Source organism: Lytechinus variegatus, chromosome 2, assembly GCF_018143015.1.
Source record: "Lytechinus variegatus isolate NC3 chromosome 2, Lvar_3.0, whole genome shotgun sequence".
Classification (NCBI taxonomy): domain Eukaryota; kingdom Metazoa; phylum Echinodermata; class Echinoidea; order Temnopleuroida; family Toxopneustidae; genus Lytechinus; species Lytechinus variegatus.
The window spans coordinates 16795808-16816328 of record NC_054741.1 but is presented as its reverse complement, the minus strand read 5'-3'; the positions used below and the strand labels follow the sequence as shown (position 1 = coordinate 16816328).

Sequence of the window (20521 nt, the reverse complement as noted above, 5' to 3'; positions counted from 1 at the left end):
ATACACGGTACATTTCTACACTTTGCGATACTACTGTAGAGGTAATGGGAAATTTACTTACCAATGAAGTTATCAAGTACTCTGAATTGATCAAGTTTTGTGTAGAATTTAATAAGTGAATATTATCAGTTGAATACTGGTACTGACCAAAGTCATGTACATGTTTAACCATGGTTTCTTGATTTTTCAGGGACATGTAATATAGATATTTTCTCCTTATTTTAGGCATTGCCTCGATGCTAATTATTGGTGAAGGGCTGTGTGTCGTTTACTTTGTATATGCTGCAAGTTTTTCAAATGTCATTATGGAAAGAAGATTTCACCATGGTATGATAATCATTGTACATCTGATTTGAAATGAGAGCACATGAAGCATTGACACTTGTTAACTTTAAACCGATTTTGATATCACTATTGTGTAGTGCTATAATGCTGTAAAAGCAATGCCTAGTACAAAATTTAGTTATTTGAGTTCATTGATGTATCATGGTTATGTACACTGTAAATAAAATCTATGGTGTTAGACTGTACCTTCAAGTGTTAAAAATAAACCATGGAGTTTGATTAGACACCAAATAGTAATGATATAGTATATCAAATCAAGTAATACCAATGGGTGTTGAACTAACACCATAATTTCAACACTGGTGTAAAATACTTGGTGTGGTCTTCTTATTAACACCAACTGATGATACTTTTCCATACCACTGGTTTTACTAATCCTGTGCCAAGGCTCCACACTAACCTTTTTTTTCTTGTGGCCTGATCAGTCCACCGAAATCATCCATTTTATATTTTTGGTGGCCCTAAAACAATAGACATTACAATTTATCAATACGTTGGTAGCCCAATTGGGCCACCACTTTTGGATTTTTACAGAATTTTGGTGGCCTGACTCTCAATTTAGGTTGCCCCAGGCCACTGCTAATGTCGAGTCCTGTCTGTGCTGTTCCTTAGTTTTTGCAGTATTTTATCCTTCTTTATTACAGGTTTCATGAAAAATTCTCCCTTTTGTATTATAGTTGTCCATGCCTATTGCAGAAAATTTGAAATATTGTTTTCCAGCCAAAATACCTAGTACGGTTTGCATCCTTGTTATCGCATCTTTAGTCCAATGATATTGTAATGGCATGTCATTGCAATGTTATCAGTGATTTTATAGAGGGAATTTTGTCTCTTTAGATTTTCACTAACCACCAGGCAAATCAGTATGTTTTTGATGTCTCTAAGAATGTCTTGTTTGTTATTATGCATTGTTGTGATTTACCTGTTATTTTATGAAATTGAAGAAATGAAAATGAATGAAGTCATGCAATCTTGATGGTGTAAATTGTACACTGTATTATAATGATGATATTGCAGGCATCTAGGGACAAAATGTATGAATAAATGTTCCTTCACTTTTGAGAGAAAAAAAAGAAGTCTCCAAGATGTGTTCATTCATTTGTTTGCTCTGTACCCTTCCTGCCTTGATCAGTAGAATTTAGGGCCCTGTCTTACAAAGAGTTACAATTGATCCGATCAACCACAACTATGGAAAGCCAGCAAGGTCAACATGCAAAATGCATGTTTGTTCTACCTATTTTCTAGATGTGATGTATAATCATCCATTCATTGTTTTCTTAAAAATTCAGTGTGCTTCTCTTTGTTCATAAAGGATATTGTGCAAATTTCCTGTTCAAAAAAAATTATGACATTGATGGATTTCCATACAGTTGAGGTTGATCGGATCAATTGTAACTCTTTGTAAGACAGGGCCCAGAAGTGACAAATAGACATCAATCTTGATACTGTTACATGAAACATACAATCGATAATACAATTAAGCACAACTGTAGGTCGTTGACTATTCCAGTTACAAAAAGGTACACTCAGTTGAAAAAAAAGTTTTGTGTACATTTCTTTATATTACACCCCAGGCTTAATCTAAGTGCATCATTTATTGGATATTTTGCAATGAACTTGATATAATTTTGAATGCATAGTATGATTCTGTGATTTGAAAATAGAGGTGAAACTATTGTTAAGGTTAAAATATTGAAAGGGATTGAAATGGTCCATTCATAAGGGTTGTATATATTGATTCGGTGAATGTTTGTTTTCCTTGTGGTTAGGCCTAATTTGCAGACCTGTGCTATCATGGGGCAAGGGATAGCCCCTTTCCCTTTGATTGTAAAGTAGTGGCATTATGAGCCTGATTATGGTGTATCAGGCAAACTTTATTGAAAATTTGCAAGCTAGCAAAATGAGCAAGCAAAATTCAACATTTTACAAATTTGTGATAGATTTTTGTCATTATGTTCAGAAAATGATATATTTGATCCTCCTCTCTTTCCTTTCCTTTGCTTTACTCTTTCTTCCATGGTTGTGAAAAGATTTTTTTTTTTTGGGGGGGGGGGCAAGTACCACCAAGCCCCCATCTGTATGCCACTGGGGAAGAACCAAAAAAAAAGGAGAAAATAAAAAAAAGAAGAAAAGGAGTAATAGAGAGAGATCTAGGGCCATGTAATTCTATAGTACCCCGATTATTCAATTGAGAGAAAATTACATCAGCTGAAAGTCATCTTGCTCCTCTAACAAAAAATCATAGCACTGCCTTAATATTTTTATTTTTTTTAAATGAACGACGTGAATGATTGATGACACATCCTTCGTTACTTTCAAATTTTCCATCTTAACTCTTAATTATTTAATTCCTTCATCTATATAAGAATATTTCCCTAGCTGTAGCAATAAGTCAGAGCATCAAATGATGAGTTTGTGATTGATAAGGTGGATAGGCCTAAGATGCATTAAAAACTGAGGGAACATATATTGCGTTATCACCTCACTCTTCGCATGCAGAACGGCTTTGTAATTTTTTTTTTGCATTTTAATAAGATGTGAGGTGTTTTTCACTAGTTCATATTCAATTATGTTGACTGTCAAACATGTATTCGCTTAATATTCAAAGTCCAAAATGGGGGACTTTTCGTACAAAGGGGCACACTGATATTTCTTACATTTTTTTTTTACTATAGGTGAACATGAATACCCCCCCCCCCCCTCAGTAATTTCACCCTGCTACTATAGGTACCGCCGGAGGTACCGTATAGTAACCCTGAGAGATTTGTCGTAAAGGGGGCGTGGTCGCCCGGGGGAAGGGTGTGGCGAGGGCCCCCCTAGTCGAGGGCGCGGGACCGGAACCTGGGGCCCCAGCGTACGAGGGCCAGTCCAGGGGCAGCCAGCAGAGAGAATGATGGGCTGCGCTGGCTGGGGATGGGGTTCACGAAGCGATGACGCCGCTTCTGCAAAATGGCATGTCATTAACATAGCCTGATCCACGAGCAGGAAAAATGTCCGAAAGCCGGTCGTGTTCAAAGCAGATTCGATGGTAATCTAAATGACCCTAAATAATGGCTGCTCCAAGTCCGAAGAAAAAGATCGAATGCGACATCAGTATCGACGACCCAGTCAGTTCAGCAACGTCGGATAGTGAGCTTGGTGATGAAGATTTAGATTTGGAGTTCAATGGACATTTAACCCTGCAGAGTCCAACAGATGATGATGGTACCCTTATCGGGGTGCGTTCGGGCATTGGTAAGTTGATTTTCCGCTTAGTTGCTGGTGGCTCTGCTGTGTTGCTGACCTGCAGCAGTATACTACACTGTACACAATCAGTTAAATGAGTCATCTCAACAGTATAGATGTATGAGAAATTTTTCACATCTCTTTGTGTGTGTGTCTATGTTATTTTCCTGCTTTGTTCTGATGTTGCAATTGCTCTGATATTAAAGCAGTGCTCCATGAGCTCCTGCCAATGTTTGGCCTCTGGACACATAAAAATTTAACTTAATTTTTTAAACTGAAGTCTACCTCGGGCTCACTCACACATTGTACGAGGTTAGTATGTACTAACCTCGTACAATAGACCGTGTTTGACCCTGGATTTCGAAGTAGTCGGCAAACATCGCTTCATTGCTGAAGTAATATTTGCCGAAGCTCCTTCTCGCTACGCACCGGGGCTCTTGCCGGTAAGTAGCAAGAGTTTGTTGAATATAAAAATAATAATAAAATAATCCGATAAAAAAAGCACATTTTGCTTACCTCGGCCTCGAAAGTGACTTCGCTTGTCTCTTCCACGGAAATACAAGGAAGCCCGTTGGTGGCGCTAATAATTTCACAACCTTGATTCAGCTCCTCGGTAATTTTATAACTGTATCTAAATTCTTTGAATGCGCAATCCTCATGATTAATTTACTAATTATGGGCACCAATTCATGAAATGCCTTCAAAAAACATAATTAATGATTATTATTAGTGATGATAACACTCATTTGCATTAATTTAAAAAGATGACTGATAAAAAAAAATGAAAATAATATACGTGCCTGGAAAGAAACCAGCAGTACAAGCTTTGACGAACGTCAATAATACGTATACTGTATACCAAAGTCTATACAATGAAAAGATTGGACACTTCACGGACTTTGCGTAATGCCTTGCGTCGATATGCGTGTAAAATAGTGTAGGTGCCTATTCTTTCCCTTGTCGTGTCTTTGATATGAATATAAATCGCGCGCCCTCTTCAGGAGAAAATTGATATCAACGCTGACTGATTTCTATCTCCGTAAAATCTTCACTAAAGATCAAGAAAATATACATATTTTTAGAAAGAAACTTCAAGGAGAAGTCACGGAAGGATCTAAATGATTCGGTAAGTGTCATAGCAGGATGTGGAATATTTATTTATACATAATATTTTATGTGGGCAAAAGCCCACTGTATTTTCGAAGTGTAGTGGTGTGTCGCGTGCGTATGACTGATAATCCTTCACTCGCGAGACGATATGAACCCATGGGTGCCTAGGGCTCAGGTGTTTCTTGTGTTTGCTACACTAGTCACTACACTTACATCATGAACCCTCAGGGTGAACCCATAGAAATTTACATTTGATTTTCAGTTTGTATGCTTTATCATCACTTGATGCAAAAAATGAAAATACCTGCCTTAGTTTTACAATGTATTCGAGCGGTATTATAAGCAACTAGTTCACTCCAGTTTACTAAAAAAACAAGGCATCTAGCATCTAGGCTTATATGTAGGCCTACTAGCTGCAATCATGCCTATTTCCACGGCCATGATGTTTTCAAATCTCCAGTGAATTTACAGCTTTAGTTCGGTCTTTGATTTGTCACTGTTTCTGCTGGACTGCTTCTCTTGCTTAACTAATGTTACACTTCCCACTCACACTAGTGCAAAGTTAGTATTGTACTAACTTCGCACCAAGACTAACCGTGTTTGGCAGTGGATTTCTAACTAGTGGTTCATGCATGCTTTGACGCCACTTCTGGCGTCCATAACATGCGACTTCTACGGCTTGATTTTTCCGTGTGTGCGGCGTCATGTAATGAACCCGTGTATGCACCTCCTCCATGGACTGAAGTCATTCTTACACTCTGTACAGGGCAACAACATGTAAAAAAATACATTTTTTATTTTTACCATTAATACAACATTTTTCATTTATAAAATGTTCTATGAATGTTTGAACTTATCTTTGAAAATAGAATGAAGGTAATTACCATCACCTCAGTGGAATTTTATTTAGGCCTATTCATATATTTTTTTTGGTGGGGGGGGGGTACCCAGAGGTATCTTGTACACTTTCATTCAAAGTTATTGAGCCTACAGTTGACTGTAGCCTTTGTACACATAGGGCTGTTTTGCTCATCATCTAATATAGTAAAGGTATTGATGAGTGGCCCAGCTGTACAAGCATGCACTGGAAAATTGGTCTTTATTACAGATATGGTGGCAATGGAATATCCACACATCACATATATTCTTCATAATATGCATGTACTGTAAATTGGAATGAAGTTTTACCACACACCTCCAAAAATTTATTAATCATAATAATGTAATTATATATAGCGCTTAATATGTGGTGTTTCTAAACGCTTTACGAAAAAAAGATTAACTAACATACATTGATATAACTGAACATTTAACAATCAAGAAGAATGAAAATGTATTGTGTAAAGTATTATCATATTACAAATTCGGTAAACCAGCCTTCTAAAGATGGAAATACAGAGTAATAATAACAATAATAAAAGCAATGATGCTTATTAATCCAACAGCTGGAAAAGTTCAGTTGAAAATGAATTACCATAATACAATGACATCATTAAATATATCAATAATAGCAACAACAATTGCTATACATGCACAAACAAACAAAAAAATGAAGGAATATTGATATTGACAAGATTATAACTTAAAAAAGGGGAGAATTGTAGCTTTTACCTGTAAACAAATTATATCAGTATGGATGTTTGCACCCCAATTACTTATTTTTTGCAATAAATTTAAATCTGGCTCATTCAGCTCATAGTTATGTGCAGTCTGTGATGATAATGTGAATTAAGTTTTAAAAAATATACTGTAAAAGGGAACCTTATCCTAGTGAACTGTTTTTTTTTTAGAATAAAAATATAGAAGGTGAACAAAAATTTGGACAAATAATGATTTGTTTTTAAAAAGTTGCAGAAAATTGTAATCATGTTTGGTAGGCAAGGCCACTTTTCAAAAGGGTTTATTTTTTCTTGCATCATACTAAGAAAAATTGGAAAAAAATGAAAAGGCACAATAAATATCCCAGGCCAATGAGAGGGGATTTGAGGCTAATGAAGAGGACATCCAGGGCAAGAATAAAAAAGAATAAAGAAACTATTTTTAAAAAAAATCAACCCAAAAAGAACAGTAAGAAAGAAAAGTGAAAAAGGAACTTAGGAAAAAAAAATAGTGAAAAAAGAGAAAATAAAGCGGAAAAAGAAAAGAAAAAGGAAAATTAAATAGAATATAAAAGAAAATTATGGAGAAAGAAGCTATTCATCCTTTCTAAGAAAAGAAAAAAAAAGCTCAGAAAAAGATATGGCAAATATAGTCATTTCTTGACTGGTTACCAGCCAAACCAAACTAGACGAAGAGAAGAAGAATGAAAATGGACCCCGGTTTGCAATGAGTTGCCACTTTGAAATCTACATCATGTTAGTCATCTCATTTTCAAACATTTATAACTTTCTTATTCTTTGTCTTAAGTTTTTTTTTCTTCAAAATTCAACCATTATTTTCTTGTATTTTGTTCCTTCCACATATTATTACCAACATGTAATTCTTATTCAACCTGTTTTGTAGAATTTGCAATGGCTGAAGGAGGCAGAAATTTTGATTAGTCTAGAATCTTTCATGCTTTTCTTATGATTTTGAAGAATATTTTACTACTTTGCTTATTTAGGTATCTGTGTTGATTCATTAAAATCATTCCTGAACTTGGACTGACCCTTTAAAGGGGAAATCCACATCAAGTTCAAGAACTTTTTTGCTACAATGTATTTTTTGTACTGAATGCACATGTAGGCAACTTCCCCATTATTATGCCATAATTTTGTTAAATTTCTTTTTACACAATTTTTAAAATAATTTTTACTAGTACATTAAGTGTATCAGACTATCAGGCACATTATACTTTTCTATTTAAAGGTTAAACACCATGATTTATTGAAAATGGATATGATAGCTGCTCACATACATATAATGTTACAAACTCAAAGATTTGACAATGTACATAACTTTTTTTTTCTAGATACAGTTTTACAAATTTATGTTCTCATCTTTTATATCAATATTAATAGAGGTAGGGTACAAAATGATGTTTCAGTTTGCTTAGGGCACCAGCTTACAGAAAAAAGGGTGTTCTCCTTAGTATTTTGATACCTCATTTAACAAAATCAGTCATCAACATCACCCTTTTTTTACCCTGTATAGCCCAAAGTTCTCTGATATTAAAACTAACTACATTTTTACATTACAGCCTACCAACTCTCCCTTTAAATATCAACTTTTCACTTGAGCCTCAGGGTTTTGAAACAAGTTTCACTTTCATTGTTGATGATGTCATTAACGTAACTTTCTAAAAAGGAGGGATTTCCTTGATTATGAGTCACATTGTTGTGGTCATTTCAATAAATCAATATTGTTATGACATTCATACCACAAGTATTGAGTTAACACTGCCTTGCATAAATCATGAAATGTGGCTGGACACTTCCCTGATGTAATAATTATGAAAAATGATGGAACATATTGAACTTTGCATGCTCCAGCCAGTGACGATAATTGCATTTAAAGGAATATTCTACAAACACTTGTTCCAGTTGTCTTCCTTTAAACAATTAGTATATGAATAGAGGTACATGTAGGTTATTAAAAAAAATACGGATTTGTTTTGTTTTTGTATTTGTTTATGCCTTATTATAGGGTTTTTAACCATGTAGCCCCATTTAACCAATATGTTGGGTGATTTGAAGTTTGATGTTCATTGTTGGTATAGTTTTTAAGACCGCTTTGCCTCATTAAACTGGTTTTAGTTTAGGTGAGGACACAATTTTGTTCTCCAGGAAGCTATCTTTACATGGAAGTCCAAGAGTGTGTGCATGCATGCTGTGTGTAGAATACCTAGAAACACTGCAGTTTCAAATTTTGTGCAAGACATGTGATGTCACTGAGGGCGTTCCCATAGCATTAAGACCACTGTACATGAAGCAGGGCATTTGTATCTACAGGCAAAAGTTTTATAAATCCAGCTACATGTATTATTTTTTTTTCATTAAAGGGATGATCCGGGCTGAAAATATTTATATCTAAATAATAGCGTAAAATGCTGAAAATTTCATCAGAATCGGATAACAAATAACAAAGTTATTGAATTTTAAAATTGAGCAATTTAGTTAAAATAGTTATGCCATCATGAATATTCATTAGGTGGGCTGATGATGTCACATACCCAAATTCCTTTTTCTTATGTTACTACATATGTAAATGATGTGTCTTCATTATAATGAAATAAGTTGCAGCAATAAATAACTTATGCACTAAATCAGTTGTCAATCCAATTTTTTTAGTTCTTGGTAAATTTTTTTGAATAAACCTAATTTCATACAGTAAAATACAAAAGAACAAGTGGGGATATGACATCATTGGCCCACCTAATGAATATTCATAACGACAAACTGTTTCACCGGTATAATGCAAATCTCAGTTTAAAATTCAATAACTTTGTTATTTGTTATCCGATTTTGATCAAATTTTCAGCATTTTGCTCTGTGAATTTAACTCTTTTAATTGAGATATAAATATTTCCAGCCTGGACTGTCTCTTTAAACCAGTTCAGGAGTTGGTGATGAAAATGCTAGCATAGTGATATCTTAAACTGGTTTCTTTTTTTTGTTTGAGGGAAACCAGATCAAGGAAGTAGATGAGAATAGGGTCTAAAGCTGTAGCTATTCAAAATCATCGTTGTACCAATGGGGGGGGGGGGCTTGGGAGGGCTCTTACACGACCAAGAAAAAAAGAGAAAAGGAAAGAGAAAAGGGTGAGATATATTATTTTCTGAATATTACATCTACTGATATGTAAAAATCTATCACTAAATTGGATTTTTGTTATAAAAATGTCAAGAGTTTTGCTTGCCTCGATCGCAATTTTTAAATAAATTTTATGCGATACACCGTGGCCCCTTCAACATTTTTGGCTCATTACACCACTGGTTAGTGGTCAATGGAGTGATTGCTAATGTGCCTTAAAAACATTAATTTTGGTAACGGCTCATGTTGATTGCATGTTAACAGTCGATTAGACTAAAATCTAATATGCTCCATTCAAACAAAATTCCTGAAGTAAATTAATTGGTGCAGTTTTGGAGGTGTATTGTGTTGAACAAAAAATAATAGTTCAGGAAATGATTTGGAATGATAACATTGAGTCATTTTCCAATCCACCTGGCATTTTTAGCCATTTCCTTGTTTTTGTTTCATTCATGTAGAAATGATACTGTGGAAGTGGTTTAAAGGGGAAGTTCACTCTGGCATGCTGTTGGTTTAATAATTACAGTGTAAGAGGGAAAAAAACCCTAAATAAATACATTACTGAAGATTCGTTGAAAATTCACCAAAGATCAACAGAGTTATGGATTATTTATGTTTTGTAACATCTTGTGTGCAGTTCCCCCATTGGCCATTTGAAGTAAATGCCATAAAATGCCATTTTCTCAGAAAATTTAAGGCAATTTCACATATATGTGTATTAATTGAAGCACATTACACCTACATACTACATGTACCATTTCATACCAGCTTCACTACAAATATTTTCAATTCATCATAAACCATAAGAAAATGGAATCGGGCTGTACATGTAGCTCATATGGACGTCACAAATTATTTAAAAGTTCATGACTCTTATTCTTTGATGAAATTCTATCAAATCTTTACTTTATTTTTATTTCTCCCAGTTTTTTTTCTGCTTTTACTAATACACATTTAAGATGAACTTCTTTTTTAAAAGTGTAACCCCCATGAGATTTGTGTTTTGATGTACACTTTAGAGCATGCGTAAAGTGCTATATGATTTGTATGGAAATGTGATAAAAGGTACCGGTAACTAGAGAAAGTTAAATACTTGAAAGAAATCATATAATGATGAGAAGGTTATTGCCGCTTGAAAACTCAGACTATCAATTTGAAAGGTAGATGTAATATGCTTTTCACACTGCACTTTTTGTCCTAAATTGGTGGGGCTAAGGGGGGTCTTAGCCCCACCAATTTCCCGGGGTTAAGCTTAGCCCACTTCGTTTTCACACTACGTTTTAGCAAAGTGGGCTAGCACAGTAAATAGTACTGTACTATCTGGCCCTGCAAAAAAGCAGGGTTAGCCGGCTTATTGTGGTGCTAGCACCACAATTGCGGTGCTAAGAGATGCAGTGTGAAAACGAAACAGGGCTAAGGAAAGTGGGGCTAAGCATTAGCCAATCACAGAAGTCGAATTGCACGTTAATCACGCTCTGTTTGGTAAAACATCAATATTCATGAGCTGAGGGATAGTCCGGGGTTAAGGCATTAACCACGGTTGAGCAGATAGTATGGGGTTAAAAAAGACAGTGTGAATCGAAAAAAAAGATAGTATGGGGTTAAGGATAGTCCGGGGTTAAGGAAATGCAATGTTAAAAGCATATAAGGGGTATGGGATATACATGTACATGTACATGTCCCTAGCCTATTTTCATTATATTAAGGCATTTGTTGTTAAGTGCCCCACCCTCCCCAGTGTATTGTGTATTGGAGGAAATTGAGAAGCAGAGCGTATTAACCTAACATTTAATTTACTGCATCATCATCATCACCTTCATGTCCCCATGCATGAATGCCTTTTCCTCCTTCTAATTTAAAAGTTTTGGACCCTAAATCATTAATTCAACAACCGATCCAAATAGTTTTATAAAGCTATTTCAAATAATAATGTAACCATTGGACTTTGATTTATAGCAACACAAAAACATTTCGAACTTGTAGACGATGATCGAACGCTCTATTTTTAATACTTTTCAGTTTTCATAGACATCTGTTATCACTTTAAAACCCTTGTACCGGATAGTTTTTCATATAAGGTGTAGTCATGTGATTTAGGTTGATCCAGTCTTTATTTCCTTCCTGATTATAGAGCTCATTGCTGAAAGGAAAGTTTCAAAAAGTCGATCTTCACCTTCATTAATGCTCTTGCTTCTGTTGGAATCAGTTTATGATGATTGTTGCAAGACTGCCAGTGCTAGGCTACATGTATGTAGCTCTATAAAAGTTGTAGTTTGAGATTTTTTCTTGGTGTTGTGTTGTGACCAATCAGGTCCTCTCGAAGGATTTCTTTGATTCTGATATCAGATGTAGGTTTTAACTGGGAAGCTGTGGAAAATTAATACTTTGTTTCCTTAGAAAGTAGGAGTTGTATTTGATAGAGATAACTGAGCTGTTGCAATGTCTGAAATGCATGGTAAGTCAGTATGAATTTTAATACTCAACTTTACTTTTCTGCATGTAGCCATGTTTTTCTTTTTCTGGGCCCTGTCTACATAGTAAACTTCTTGCAACTAATGTCTTAAGTGGAATGAGTTATCTTCTAAGAGCTCTGTGTCTCTCATGACATGGAAGTTACCATTGGATGCAGTATCGTTATGAGCAACAAATTTTGAGGGGGACAGGCATGCTATATGGGGCTATATTTCTAAGAAACTGTGAGCAAGAAAATTTTTACCTTTTTTATACAAAAAAGCTAGTTTTGTGATAGATTTCAACATGATATCCAGAAAATACTCCCATATTTCACTATCTTTCCTTTCCTTTTTCTCTCTTTTTCTCCTTTTTTTTCTTGGACATGAAACTTTTTTTTTGAGGGGGGTGGGGACCACAGCCCCCTCAAGCTCCCCGCCCCTTCATCTGTGCGACATTGATTTTATAGGTATGACAGTGTCATATTCATAATAGCAAATTTTATACAATGGGGCCAATAAGAGAAAAACAGACTTTACAGATTTGACTGCAATATACAAAGAGGAAGAGGAGATGCCCCCTCCGTTTTAAATATAACTAGGGGAGAAAAGAGGAAAGGTGGTATTTTATAACCTGTTAAGACATATTTATTTTCTTTTTCTTCCTCTATAGGATTCACAGGTAGTGTCCATAGTCGGCAAGAACACCTCCAACCCAACAAGTTCCTTCCTGGAAGGACGATCTTTGAGGTTGTCTCGGCCAAGACGATGAAAGATGGCTACAAGAAATTTGTGGTAAGTTTAATGGCACCAATAGAAACTAACTATATACAGAGTTGTGGTGTCAAGTTTTTTTTCCACTTTTACATTCTGTCTCTGCTTTGAAAGGAAATGGTTAAAAAAGGTCCCATCTGTTAACTGTTAATTTGTAAGCATAATTGATTTCTTCTTTTTTTTTTGGGGGGGGGGGAATTCTTACAATTTTTTATGATTTATTGATGTTAAAGCTATTAAATGAAAGCAGTTGCAGAAAAACACTTGTTTCATGAGAAAGTCTGTAATACCAAGGTTAAGTATTTCTATATCATCATGGATCTAGATCTGGTACAGTTACATAAACTAGCTGAAAAACAATCACAGTGAAGGTCGCCAACACAGATACGCACAAATGGGACAGTATTATTATTACTGGAATAAAGACTCGACGGAAGTGCCCGAAATTTGATTATTTTTTAGCAATTACACAATTTCTTCTAGAATCCTTTGGCACATATTTTTTATTCATACAAACAGACACTTGGGTGGTCATTATTTTGGATTCTGTAAAAAGCTATTTTGAGATCGTTACCACAACTGGCATTGTAGCATGCCTTTAGCAAGAAATCTGTAATGCTTGTATGTCTGGTAGAGGTACTGTTCATTCCAGTTCACCTTGTGTTAATTGCAAATTCAAAAGTTATTATTAACCATTGTGCAGTGGACTGATTTGAATGTCTCCAATTTCAAATGACCTACATGTGAATGCCTCTCAGTTTATTGTTCTTAAAGGGGAAGTTCACCCTGACAAAAACTTTATTGTAAAAATAGCAGAAAAAATAATAAAAAATATTGCCGAAGGTTTGAGAAAAATTCATCAAATAATTAAAAAGTTATTAGAATTTCAATTACTTGATTTGTGACGTCATATGCGAGCAGCATTCCTACATAGCAAATGGTAAAAAATCAATGAAATGTCATTTTCTCAGAAAATTGATAATGGTTTTCGCTGTACCTTTTGTATATCAATAGACAAATCATTTCACACCCGATCATGAATAGAAAAGAAAATTAAGTCATCAGGAACCATGCAAAATTTGAAATTCATGCATTTTATATTACATAACACATGGGGCAGCTGCTCGTTTATGACGTCACAAATGCAAAATTTTGAACTCTAATAACTTTCTTACTCTTTAACGAATTTTCCTCAAACCTTCACTAATATTTTTTACTATTTTTTCTACTTTTTTTTGCAACAAAGTTTTCTTCAGGGTGAACTTCCCCTTTAAGCCTACATGTATCTCACAATGTCGGATCCACTGAAATGTATTTTTTTTATGGTGGGCAAAAGATTTTACCATTAGAAAACACAAGCCATGTGTATTACTGGTGACTCTGCCTTAGTCAAATCATTTGGGACCACAGAAATCTGTTCGTCTGAGGAGAAATTTGACTTAAACGGCTATTCGACAAGTCAACTTAGGCGGAGTTAACTTTAATACATGTACCTTTATGTTTGGCTTTTGAATAAAATGACTAGGCCCCTTTTCACACAGGCAGGCTAGGATACATGTATGTGTTAAATGCTGATTTTATTGGCAATAGCATACTAGTTCTGTTTGAAACAGGGCCTCATTGGTTCTGAATGAATGTCAGAGCAGTTGCTGCTGTCAATTAAGCCTAAAATTCATGTATGCAGTGACTTCCATACACATGGGTCATCGATGACACTCACTAGACAGTCAGAGACCAGTTAATATCTCTGCCGGGACATTGAAGTTTGGCCCAATTTGCTGGCCTAATATGACCAGAAAGAATTATATAGTAAGTTAGATCTATTAATAGAGATAATAACATAGATCATGTCAGTATTTTTTCTCTATAAATGTATTTGGGATAATAGTAGACTAATACCCCTTTCATAAACCCATCCTCCAATTATCCGCCTAAGAGTAATGTGGATAATTCAATAAAAATCGCATTCACTAACTCCGAAAATAATCCGCACTATTTTTTTACGAGTGCCCAACCTGAAAAAGGCGGATAATTGTCATGGCAACTGCGCACACCCCCTCCGATGGGGTTGTGTTGGAAAAGGGTGACCTTTTTGACCGCACCATGGCAATTATCTGCATTATTTTGGAAATGCGTTCATAAAGTCAAAATCTGGTCCCGATGCTGCTATTATGCGGATAATTGCAGCATCAAAATAATGCGGATAACTCTGGTCCTCCAATTTTACGACCACATTATGCTGATAATATCAGCATAATTGGGTTTATGAAAGGGGTATTATAGTCAATTTGAGGTTGGACTATTAAGAAAAGGGAAAAAAGTAAACTACTGGTCTTACTTGCCAGTCCTTTATAGAAAATGAGTTAGTGTTGAGCTCTGTCCTAAACTTGGTAATATTATAATTGCAGTTAGTGCTTTACATGTAGAAATGCAAAGTATTAAATGCTATATAAATGTAAACTAATTTTGATTATTGATATTATTAGAACAGGAATTTTTTAGATTCCATTAGTTCATCTATTGATATTATGCTAATCATAATTTACATGTATGTCAAGAATCAGATGGCACTGAGCAAATTCCACGTGAGGCAAGCTTTTATGAATTCAGGTTAAAAAATCACAAAATTATTGGCTCACGCTAGCATGGTGGTAGTGATTTTTTTACCTGATTGCTAAGAAAGCATGAATGCTTGCAATCAAGCAACCAGAGGACCGATGGCTTAAGGTCCTCTCCGAAGGACCTGGTACTGAGGATTAATGCCTTACCAAAGGGCACTAGCGCACCAAGTGGGAATCGAACCCGGGTCACCGGAATACGAATCCCCACTCTACCGACTGAGCTATCGCGCCTCCTTCAATTATTATTTAGTATAGCATCAATTATTGTTTAGTTAGTTTAGTATATGGTATTCCTCCTGTTCATTCTTACTAAAATGCATCGAATGTCCAGTTTACAGGTTTGAATATCACACATTCTTGGCTCCTGTTTAGCGCTCGCATCAATTATTGTTTATTAAGGTACTCACTCTGTTCCAGGTTACAAACAGTGCTTAGAATATCCAGTTTTCAGGTGAGAAAATTCACAATTTTCTGGCTTGCGCTTTGCGCTCGCATCAATAGTAAGACACTCATCCTGTTCATACAAAAATGCTTTGAATGTCCAGTTTTCAGGTTGGAGTATTACACATTTTTAGCTCATCTGGCCCGAAATTAAAATTGTGTTAAATTTCGTTGCGAGATGCCGGATGAGCTCCACATCATTGATGTGCTAGTTGGCTTGTTTTCTGCGCCCGCACCAATTATTGTTTATTAAGGTAGTCATTCTGTCCCTGGTTAAATAAAATGCCTAGAATGTCCAGTTTTCATGTAAGAATATCACAAATTTTTAGCTCATGCTTCGCGCTGGCATTATTCGATTGGTGAGATATGTAGCCTGTATCCTATTCATGAGTAACTAAATGCAGTCTTTCTGTTCAGTATATTAGAACTTGCTGCATGCTCTTCGCGGCTCATGTTACTTCTTTAGTTAGATTCACGCCCTTTTTTCATGATTACAAAAACTGCTCGGAATGTTTTCTTTTCATGTGTTTTTACATTAAATTTCCGAAAGTTTGAGCTTGTGATTCGCGCTCGCAAAAATCTTGCAAGGATGCCCTTTTATAAGGTCCATAATTGACCAAAAAGAGAGTTTTACAACTTCAGATTTGAAAATTCTTACAACTACTCGATCGCGAAAAAATAGAACCTAAATGTATATCGTATCAATCAGAAATCACTTCATAGAAAACTTTGCTCGACTAATTACTACAAAACACGCAACTTCTTCACAAAGATGATAATGCCCCCCCAAACAAAAATATGTTCCGCCGCCATTGATTAGAAACTTAAGATCAAGTTGGATCTGCCCTTTAAACTTTAAAGTAGGTTTAAACTTTAAACATTAAAGTAGGTTTCTCTGGATGTGTTTCCTGATATTGAGTCTGAAAGCTGTCTCACTTGTCCTTCTTTAGTTTCAAAATAATTGGCCTTGTTTGGATTCTGTTACTTTCGTATTCACTTCTTTATACATGAATTCAATGCCATGAGAGTAATTATAATTGGACTCGAAACTTCTCATCATGTTTTTTTTACTGAATTATGTTTCAATTCATTATCTGCTTTCTCTTTTGGTATTGCATATTATTGTTGATCCCGACACTGATTTATCCAGACACATTATTTCATACCCCCCCAGAATCGCACCTAGAGGAAGCCTTAAAGATAAATTCCAGTTCTGGTAATGATCTCAAAATTACTTTTACAGTAATCTAATATAATGACCACCCAAGTATCTGTTTGTATGAATAAAAAAATATGTGCCAAAGGATTCTGGAAGAACTTGTGTAATTGCTGAGAAATAAGCGTGGATTTGGTCACTTCCGTAGGGTCTTTATTCCAGCAATAATAATACACTGTCCCACGTGTGCCTATCTGTGTTGGCGATCTTCAGTGTGATCATATTTTATGATTTCCCGTAGTTCAGTTTATGTAACTGTACCAGATCTAGATCGACAATGATATAGTCATACTTAACCTTGGTTTTACAGACTTTCTCACAAAATTAGTGTTTTACTGCAACTACTATCATTTAGCTTTAACTATGATTAGATTGATATGTGAGAATAAACATGTGAGATTATGAGTTATTATTTCAAATCCAAAGGTTTTGAAAATAAATTCTATGTTGTACATGCTGTGCATATAAAGTTACAACATATTTTGAAAACTTGAGAACACTGTTAAGTTGGCATTAAGTCTACTAAATTTCTCGATTTTCCTGTTCAAATAAATGAATGCAGTAGTTTAGTGGTTGAAATTTTCAACTTGATAATTTTGCTCTGAATCTTTATCACATTTTATCCTCACTTTTATCTCTTTCAGCTGTACAGCATTGCAGTGCTACGGACCATAGGAACAGACACATCTCAGGCTATCATCGAAAGGCGATATTCAGAATTTCATGAGTTGAACAGCGCCCTTAAGAAGCGTTTTCCCCATGCCATGGAGTCTGTGGTCTTCCCCAAGAAGGCAGTCACCGGAAACTACAAGCACCAGTTCATCGCGGAGCGCAGTAGGGCCTTTGAACAGTACCTTAGCCACACCTTCCAGAATGACGAAATCCGCATGAGTGTGGAGTTCCAGGAATTCTTTTACAACCAGGACCTGAGGCGCGCCTACAGGTACATGTCCAAGAAGAACTTTGAGGAAGCGTTGCCTCTCCTACAGAATGCTCTCCACCTCCAAGAGAAGATGATCGGGGAAAAGCACCCTGATACAATCCGAACATCCTGTGCAATCATAGTGGTTTATCTATCTCGCCTGGAGAGCCAACCCCACGTGCTTGGCTATGCTGAGAAGGCGCTGTCGGACATTGGTGATGATGAAACCAACCCGTTCTTGATCCCCCTCCTACAGACATTGATTGGGGTCAGGTGGAGACTCCAAAAAGACAAGAGAGACTTGGAAGTCAGGCTGTCCCGCTATGTCAAGCCTGGACTAGGGGGAGGTGATATGCCCACACTAGAGGAATTAGTCATGCAAAGTCTATCTCATTTATGAAGTTCTGCCATTTTCATTGTCATTAATTGCATTTTTTATCTTGTATATTATGATGTACAACAGTAGAGTTGGTCAGTAAGACAAGTTTTATGCTTTCCATGTGTATGTGTACTGTTATTTAGTTGAGACATGTCTGTGATATTTTTTTGTAGAGAACAGGGGCTGTTAACATAGAAGAGATATGTTGGATCTTTATATGATACAATTGATTGCAATTTATTTGTACATGTACATGGATTTCTATAGACTTTCAGTGACAATTAATTGTACAATTTGATTGTAGCGTTTATGTTACATGGCACAATTCTTGTCTGGTGACATTTGGAAACTTTTTGGCTGAAGTCAGGTACATGTAGCTTCTGGTTATCTTAGAGTCATGTTGGAAGTTCAGCTCTCATGCATGTAGACTCCATGTATTTTACATGGGGATCTCCCGTGTTGTAATTATTTTCCACATATCTTTTTATTCAATATGACTGCCACTATCAATCTTTGAGCTGTTTTAAAAATCACCAATGTGCTACATGTAGTTGTTATCAATTACATTTGCTTTGATTTTCTTATTTTGTCAAATTTCACAAGACCTTGTGAAATGTGAAGTCTAATCTACACTCATTTGATGTACTTTCACTTTGGTCTAATTGCATATTGGTCTATACTACACTTCACACTTGGTCTAATACCCATTTGGTCTAATCAGTATTCAAACTATTACCCGGGTGGTTTAATTTTCACTACATTTACCTGTTTTTCTTTACTTTGTCAAATGAAAATTTGATTTATAAACATTTTATCAAATAATATACATGTACACTAGACAAGGGGCCCGTAACACAAAGCTTAGCTATTTTTTTAGATATTTTCTTTTACAATTGATTGACGACAATTTACAATTAACAGTGAAATCAAGCAAACGATCAACTGCTAACCTTTGTGTTACAGTTCCCAGGTGGATATTAGATGAAGTGGACTTTAGAAGTGGAAATTAGACGAAACAGTAAATATGTTGAATTTTCAATTGCCTGTATTCTTAAGTTGGGTTTAATTTAAACACTGGTCTAAAGTTGTGGTTTAACTATGGATAGCCAATCATGAAACAAATCTTGATCAGTACAGGTTCAATAATTCATTAGCTCATTTGTTATGCAGATCACTCAATTACAAAAATAACTGAATTATTTCATATCCCGTTTTAGCATAATGAAAGAACACTACAAACAGAAGAAACATAATGTAAACAAAATTGTGACATTTTGGCTTTCCATAATTTTAGCACAAAGATCATGGTCTAATTTAAACCTGACTTCAGAATATGGGCCAATGAGAATAATTGATTGTAGACTATAAGACTATCAACATGTAGGATGAGACCAAACAAAACTACTATGTATTTCTAAGATCACTTCTTGAGTGCTATGTTTTTGGTGTATTTTGTATTCTAACTCTTGGCCTATCTTGGGTCAAGAGTTCATGAACGTGTAGGTATCTTCTGAGGTAACAGTGTAATGAAATCTTTTGCTTATTCTTTAATGATGAATATAATAGACACCTTGTCGAAAGTCAGAACTGCTATTTTCCTCAGAAATCCTGTGAAAGTGCTAATTCTCAGATATCATCAAAGGAAAATAATAATAATAATGTCATATTTTACCCGGGGTAGCCACTTCAGTTCCGAAAACTGTTCTCCCAGTGAGGCCCTGCTTAACATGATTGTGATTATTACCCCGGCTTTAGCACGGCTACCTTGATCAGGCACTCAGGCATTGAGGAATTCCTTCCTACCGGGTACCTATTCACCTCACCTGGGTTGAGTGCAGCACAATGTGGGTAAATTCCTTGCCGAAGGAAAACATGTCATGAAGACACAAAGCGCATTTATAGTGAGATTCCTGCTAAGATTTGCAGTACAGACTTTTGACAAGTTGCCTTGAGGTTTGATCCAGAAATTATGTCAGTATATCAGTTTCTGTATACAATGTATACATAGCGTATGCCATCACTATAGACTTCTTTTTAGTTTACATACAAGAGTATTTCCTCAGTATTTACTTGTATATATGTAGCTCATATTTCGCAAGGTGAAGATTGCACAAAACTTTATTTACCAATTGACTTCATATAATACAGCATGGACTTGCAACATCATCCAAATCAAGTCTAAATGCCTCCCCCTGCAAAAAAGTTATGAAACTTCATTATTTGTATAAGAAAGTTTTAAAACTTACAATCCATGCAGTTATATAGCTGGAAATCATTTTATTTCATGATTTTTATAATTGTCAATCAG

At 35.5% G+C, this 20521-nt stretch overlaps 1 protein-coding gene across 2 annotated transcripts; it reads left to right on the top strand.

Annotated features, from left to right (window-relative positions):
* Positions 1 to 3200: 3200 nt before the first annotated feature.
* On the top strand, positions 3201 to 18432 carry LOC121407453 (sorting nexin-21-like). Of its 2 annotated transcripts, none has more exons than XM_041598529.1 (3): positions 3201 to 3579; positions 12534 to 12655; positions 17557 to 18432. In XM_041598529.1, the coding sequence occupies exons 1-3, from the start codon at positions 3396 to 3398 to the stop codon at positions 18232 to 18234; spliced, it is 984 nt and encodes a 327-aa protein (XP_041454463.1). In that variant the 5' UTR covers positions 3201 to 3395; the 3' UTR covers positions 18235 to 18432. The 2 variants fall into 2 exon arrangements, with proteins under 2 accessions (XP_041454463.1, XP_041454464.1); XM_041598530.1 differs by lacking the exon at positions 3201 to 3579 and adding an exon at positions 11642 to 11865.
* The last annotated feature ends 2089 nt before the right edge of the window (positions 18433 to 20521 follow it).

Coding starts and splice junctions, on each gene's coding strand:
- LOC121407453 (XM_041598529.1), top strand. CDS start 3,396: ATGGCTGCTCCAAGTCCGAAGAAAAAGATCGAATGCGACATCAGTATC. Junction 3,580..12,533: donor CGGGGTGCGTTCGGGCATTG/GTAAGTTGATTT, acceptor CTTCCTCTATAG/GATTCACAGGTAGTGTCCAT. Junction 12,656..17,556: donor ATGGCTACAAGAAATTTGTG/GTAAGTTTAATG, acceptor TATCTCTTTCAG/CTGTACAGCATTGCAGTGCT.